This window comes from Micropterus dolomieu, linkage group LG13 (assembly GCF_021292245.1).
Source record: "Micropterus dolomieu isolate WLL.071019.BEF.003 ecotype Adirondacks linkage group LG13, ASM2129224v1, whole genome shotgun sequence".
Classification (NCBI taxonomy): Eukaryota; Metazoa; Chordata; class Actinopteri; order Centrarchiformes; family Centrarchidae; genus Micropterus; species Micropterus dolomieu.
Genome location: NC_060162.1, coordinates 13,460,060 through 13,467,188, shown reverse-complemented (window position 1 = coordinate 13,467,188; position 7,129 = coordinate 13,460,060). Strand labels below are relative to the sequence as shown.

The 7,129-nt window shown below is 39.7% G+C and overlaps 1 protein-coding gene across 2 annotated transcripts in view; it reads right to left on the bottom strand.

Annotated features, from left to right (window-relative positions):
- Nucleotides 1-1,233: 1,233 nt before the first annotated feature.
- Nucleotides 1,234-7,129, bottom strand: part of fbxw5 (F-box and WD repeat domain containing 5) — a 12,083-nt gene continuing 6,187 nt past the window's right edge. Inside the window, exons 9-11 of one of the 2 annotated variants that reach the window (XM_046067773.1) lie at nucleotides 5,455-5,667; nucleotides 4,027-4,152; nucleotides 1,234-3,776 (exon numbers count right to left, since the gene is read on the bottom strand). In XM_046067773.1, coding sequence (XP_045923729.1) covers nucleotides 3,497-3,776; nucleotides 4,027-4,152; nucleotides 5,455-5,667 — 619 coding nt within the window. In that variant the 3' untranslated portion in view covers nucleotides 1,234-3,496. The remainder of the gene's footprint in view (nucleotides 3,777-4,026; nucleotides 4,153-5,454; nucleotides 5,668-7,129) is intronic. The other variant, XM_046067774.1, reaches the window with a different exon arrangement.

Here is a 7,129-nt window from a genome sequence, read left to right as displayed (position 1 = left end):
ATTGGTTGCATTATGGGAAACGTAGCATCCAGTGTTTTGGGATTTTGACTCATGCTAGGGACTAAAAGTCAGGATGTCTCAGGCCTCTGTTGCATCAGTTTTGACTTTTGTTGGATCCCCTATTTTATGGAAGTGAAATCCTAAATTGCTGTGTCTAGTGCAAATTATGCCAAGGAAGTGAAAAAATGTTATTAGTTTGCACAGATTATTTTATCACCACAAAACTGGACTAAGCAACAGTTGGGATGCCCTTAAAGAACTGAAAGCGCCCATTTTTGTCCACGGCTGTGTATATGCAGACTGGGGATAGGTTTTGGTGAGACCGAAAGCAAAGTGATTAGTTTCAAACCCCTTTCCCACACACAGACCTCAAGAGGCTCATGTAATACCTAAAAACATTTGCTGTGTTTAGATGTTACTAAAGCGGAAGGTTCACCAGTTTCACCAAACAAGATTCTACAGCCACGCTAGTTTTTGCAGCCTCAGATCTGCTAGCATGGCTACAGACTTCTTCAAAGTCTTCTTAAAATAAATTTTTAAGTGCTTCTCAAACCTGAATAATCTGAAAACCTGAGTAAATTAAACCAAAACCGTGCCTGACACCAATATTAGGAGTGAAAATGTGTTTTTTGTGATTCGGGTGTACTGACCTTTTAAAAGTGGTAACCATTGCATTACAGCCATTTTGACTTTTAAACCATAAATTAAATTTAGAGGATGTCACCACCAGATTATCACCACATAGACCGTATTTCCTGAAAAGGAAATCGGTCACCTTTCTGAGTAAAACCTGATAATGACTCAATATGGAACAGTTGCTGTGAAGTGACTTGTTGCTGCATTGGTATTCTCTGAACAGTGTTTTAAATGTGAATTTAGAATGTTAACCACTATCACGGCTATCCCCTGTTGTGAGGCAGTAGATGAAACACTTGCCAAGTCACTATGGTTTGGCATGGTGCGGTTCGGTTGGAGCAGACAGACCAGGACATGAGAAAACCCTCACTAGACTGGTAGCGGCAGTCTAAACGCTGAGGTTATTTTTCTTTCTTCACAATCAAAAAAGCAAATTCTCTCATGTGGCCTGTGGACACAAATTAATACTGGGTGTGCAAGGTCTGATGAAAATCATTTTCAATCGATCACATTACTATTCAAAATATTTGTGCAAAACTGGCCCGAGACCCAAAAAGAATTTTAAAAATATAAAAAAAGATTAATCTGACACTTTTGCAGAATTCTGGCCTTTCAGGGCATGCTTTTTATTTCAGGGGAGTATGAAAATAACATTAGAGGACAGGGAATATGATTAAAAAGATGGAGCTACAGTAAAAATGACATGACATGAAATGAAAGAGAGTGTTAAGTGTGTTTAAGTGTCAGAAAGTTCATGACTTACAACAGACATTTCAAAACATGGGAGATATTGTTCAATTGGTAGCAAGGGTCAGCTGATGAAGTGACTAATTCACACAGATTTCTCTGAAACCTTGACATGCAAATACAATCAGACACCTTCAGCAGGGAATCTCCAAGGAAACACAAATATCTACCAGGTGAAGTACCTGAACCTTACGCTGGTAAAACTAGAAAAAATGGGCATTTCTTATGTATTACTTTTTGTTTTACTTGAGACCAGTCCGAGAGCAATGGACCTCCAAGAGGACTACAGGATGATGAAAAGTAAAGGGGTAACCCGTGTACACAGAAACATTTAAAGACTGTTGGGACCCAAAAAACAAAAACAAAACCACAGATGTGTTGATCAGGCTTGAGGCAGAATTAGTTTTTTTGTTTTTAATCGTCATACTGTCCTTTATACTTTTTTATGACTTGAATTTGGTCTGCATAAGCATTTCAAATTATTATATTCATTTAAGTTAAGATATCCTCTGGTACTTTTAAGGTGTGCTACACACACACATGATGTGCAAATTAAAGAATCGGGTGACATTTCTGTGACTTGAAATCTCCATGACATTGATGCTTTTCTTTATTGTTCTTGCTCAAATTAAATACTGCTTGACTGTTGTGTACAAGCTCTTCTTTCAATAGAATTACAACTTGAATAAAAATGCCAATTTACTGAATATCTGAGAGAGAGAGATTTTAATCATTTGGGCCATGTTAAAATAATGACTACCTCCTCAACCTCATCACACTGATCAAATCATACCCTATGTCTCCTGAAGGGGATATAAAGTATATAAATAAGTAGTTTAACTATGCTTGTGCACACTATTTAATAGAAAATAATACATCTCACGACTGATTTTAAAAGGATGGTTGCGTGCTGACAGGAAAGGTGCAGCTTCCTGTACAGTACATAGGTCTGTATGTCCAGGTACCCCACACTCCATACTGGGATTGTAGACTTTAAGTGGGGAAGTGCTGCTTGGAAAGAAAATCAATTTTCTTTTAATAAAATAAAATAGTCCAGGAGACTTGACTTTCTTAGGTGCAGCTTTGTGCTACAGATGAATAAAAGGTGTTTAAATGTATTTCTACAAAATATAGGCCCAAATAATGATTAGCTACACAAACAACCTTTTCAAGTTGTCAACTTTCAACTTTTTCCTTCACAGTCTTCACACCAACTGTCCCTCAACAACTTTCTAGATTAAATTACTCAATAATTCTATGTTGAATAGGATAGTGAAGAATCATTTCTGGGGCACAAAAACAATGGGATGGGATGTATTTAAAAACCAAGGCAGACTGCAGTAAATATAGCTAAATGCTGTCTTCCCTTTTGGGTATCAATGTAGTTGCACAATGTACCAATGTAGTGGGTTTTTGTAATTCTCTGAAAACAAGGTGTATGGATGTGTTTATACTCAAGACATCAATTGGATATATATAAGTAAGAAAAGACATCTCTGAAATGACTCAGTTACAGCACTTTGATGAGCAGGACATGACAACAGCGATCTTAAGGTGCCGTCTCTGCAGTACATTTAAATACATTTACACCTCAGATCCAGGAGTCCAGTGTCTGGCCTGTTAAGACGCAACATTACAGATATAAACAGACAGAAACCATCTCTTAGGGAACATGTTTGGATGTCTGTCTTGTGCATTAACGGATTAGCTCTACACTATCTTTATCTGTGATAACATTTCATGTCACTCTTGTGAATAGCACAACAGAGGCTGTGGTGATTTCTGTCCTTTGCTGGAGCAACGGCGCTCTCTTGTGTCTAAACCTGAGTCTGTCACATCACGTCTCCAGTAAGCTGAAGACACTGAACACGTCTGTGTATCACAACACCGTGAGCTCAAGCAAAACCACTGAATGTAACCACACTGTACATATAGATGGAGTGTAGTGTGTAAATGTATTTATGTATATATATATACATATACATATACATATACATATACATATATACACACACATAAATACACACACACACACACACACACACACACACCACAGAGGAAACAGATCAAACTTTCCTCCCCTTGCTCCCTCCCAAGTGTTTCCCAACCTGACTCATGGTTTTCCATTGACTCTGCTGGAAGAGTTCTTGTTGCGGCTCAGCCAGGACGGCAGCAGGCTGCGGGGCCTCGGTGGCCGGGCGGGGGACTGCGCCAGGCGGATCATGTGAGGTGAGCGCCACACCTTAATGGTAGAGTCATCGCTAGCAGACAGCAGTAGCTCCTGGTCAGCGGGGCTGAATGCCACCGAGTTCACCACATCGTCGTGTGCCAGACGTGCCAGACAGATGTTGTAGTGTCGGTCCCAGATGTAGCCGTGCTTGTCCTCTGCTCCACTGCAGATAGGAGAGTGGGGAGAGATGTCAGTGTAGCCTTCACAGTAAAATAATTATTATTGATAAGTGTTGTCAAAGCATCTGCTTTAGTCTGTTATTACTAGGGCTGCAACAAACCCTATTTTTCATTATTGATTAATCAGAGGATTATTTCCTCTTTCTTCCTTTAATAATAACAATGACTGAATAATAATCTAAAATAGAAACCAGTGAAAAATGTGTTATGTCTGACCAATAGTTCAAACTCAACTTATTCCCTTTACCATCCAATAATGACAAAGACACAGCAAATCTTCTGGCGCTAAATAAATAAAACTGAAATGGATTGAAGATCTCTCCGCCGTGGCTGAGAGCTACACTTTCCCTGTCCTCTCGACTGTAACTTCCACGAACCACAAGAAAAGAAAAAGGGAAAAGAGTTACTTTGTGGCTAGAACAATGCTGTTGACACAATGTACAGATAACCTACAACCCCTGCTGAAGCAAGAGAACTACAGAACGATCAGTATTTAATGATTAATTAGGCTATAATCAAAACCCATGTTAAGTCTAATTTTCGGTACAAACCGGACAGGAGTCGGGACAACTGCTTGTAATTTGAATTTTTCGGGACGTCTGGTCACCCTAGGAGGAACAATTACAGCGACCAGTAACTCTTAAATGTACAAACGTACATGTATTGTTCACTTAGCTGCACATGTGTGACAAAACAATGGGACTCGACATGTAAAAAATGCAACATAAATCACTGAAAACTTATTCCCACTGTCATAAAATGTACTGCAGATGGACATGCTTGCTCACTCTCCAAGAAAATGTAATACAGTAATACTACGGTCATTACAAAAGGTTACAGATCCTCTTAATTTCTACTCAATAAATGACAAATTATTATGCTGTCAAAGAGCAGTATTCATGGGGTATTTTTCAGAGGCCTTTGGTAGTTCTTCTGTGAACAGCTTTAGAAATCTGTCAGGACACTGAAACACTTTGCCCCAGGGTAATCTATACCACTCACAAGGCAAATATACTTCTATATCTGTGGTGGGTCAGTTTGGTATGCAAGGTACTTTTACTAGTAGTTCGTTTCTATTTTTAAACTGGTTTTTAGGTGGAAGCTCTTCAGAAAGGTATTCTGTATTGTTTCAGCAAGTGTAGCCAGTGACAAGGTTAGCTTCCGATCCTGAATCATTTTTTCTCTTTGTGACGATTTATCATATAGAGCAGAGTTACATCATATCTGACATTGCAATGGCATCTCCTACATCTAGTAAGTGTAGATGCGTTCTCAAATACATTCGGTAACACTGAGCAAATAAATTACCTGAGCTGTACCAGTGATGATGGCTGCTTCTGTCATTCACACGAGCGACAGGTTTACATTATTTCAAAACCATGACACAATACAATAAGCCCTCTGCTGCTAAAAATAACAGGCATTACATATGTGAAAACAGCGTTGTGATGCTTCTGTCCACACAGTATGCCAGTAGGAAAATTAGATGTTACAACGAAACAAGCACTGAAATTGTGGTGACAAAATTTCCGCCACTACAGTATCACTTCCCTTATTGTGCATGACCACTTAATGGCAAAATGCAGGCATATTAATAGTGAGAGCTGCAATTGTGAAAGTTGCTTCTATTCTTGGAAAGGTAGATGGTCTTCAGTCACCCACCTGGCAACAAAGTCCCTGCTGACATCAAGGAAGATAAAGAAGCACTCGTCGTTAGGCGTGAAGGCTCTGTGAGCACGCAGGCTCCTTCTCTCCTCCCTCAGGCTCTTCAGATCGATCACATGCAGGTCTATCTCCTCTGCAATAGGAGGAGGAGACATTGGGTCGGAGATCACACACCCGGATGGCCAAGCCCGGCTATTCACATAAAGGTACCTATCGATGAAAGGAAAGGGGTCAAATTTAGAGTCACAATGGTATGTGAAATGAATGAGACAAGTGTGCTGCTCTTCATTGGAGCTAGAAAACCAAAACTAACTGAAAGCACTTCTAATAAGGCATAGAGGCGCAGAGACAGAGCTACCAGTCAGAGAAAAGACGCCACACTGAAGTCTAAATCACTGGAGACTGCCAGGAAATTCTAAAACATGCACATATGACTCGAAGCAACCTATTCTATTATGACTTTATTCTTGAAATATTACAACTTTTTTCTCATATTATTCTCAAAATCTCAGATTGCTATTAGTTTTGTTCTAACAGTGGCCCAAACACTGCCTTGTAGTTGACAGAGTACAAATGCACTTTTTGGTTTATAATGGTCTTGCTAAATTGCAGTTAACTGTTTGTGTACCAAATACTTATATTACCAAATATTTACTAGAAGGTGACGGACAACACTGGTTTTATTTTAAAAATTATTGCTGGGGACAATTCAGAAGTCACTGGATATTGGTAGGGACATGCACCTACCGTCCTTCCCAAATTCTACGCCCTTGCCAAGATCTATTTACAAGACTTTCTAGGTTCTGAAAATATAGTGAAAACATTAGATCCATTTGTGATAGGTGAACATCCTGTTCCCAGAACATAGGCTTCATTATACTGCTATAACAGCCTCCACACTTCTGGGAAGGCTTTCCATGATATTTCGGAGAAATAACAGCCACTGACCCCACGTACACAAAAGTATGTGGACGGGACTATATACAGTGAGGAAAATAAGTATTTGAACACCCTGCTATTTTGCAAGTTCTCCCACTTAGAAATCATGGAGGGGTCTGAAATTGTCATCGTAGGTGCTAAAACAAAAAATCCAGAAATCACAATGTATGATTTTTTAACTATTTATTTGTATGATACAGCTGCAAATAAGTATTTGAACACCTGTCTATCAGCTAGAATTCTGACTCTCAAAGACGTGTTAGTCTGCCTTCAAAATGTCCACCTCCACTCCATTTATTATCCTAAATTAGATGCACCTGTTTGAGGTCGTTAGCTGCATAAAGACACCTGTCCACCCCATACAATCAGTAAGAATCCAACTACTAACATGGCCAAGACCAAAGAGCTGTCCAAAGACACTAGAGACAAAATTGTACACCTCCACAAGGCTGGAAAGGGCTACGGGGAAATTGCCAAGCAGCTTGGTGAAAAAAGGTCCACTGTTGGAGCAATCATTAGAAAATGGAAGAAGCTAAACATGACTGTCAATCTCCCTCCGACTGGGGCTCCATGCAAGATCTCACCTCGTGGGGTCTCAATGATCCTAAGAAAGGTGAGAAATCAGTCCAGAACTACACGGGAGGAGCTGGTCAATGACCTGAAAAGAGCTGGGACCACCGTTTCCAAGGTTACTGTTGGTAATACACTAAGACGTCATGGTTTGAAATCACGC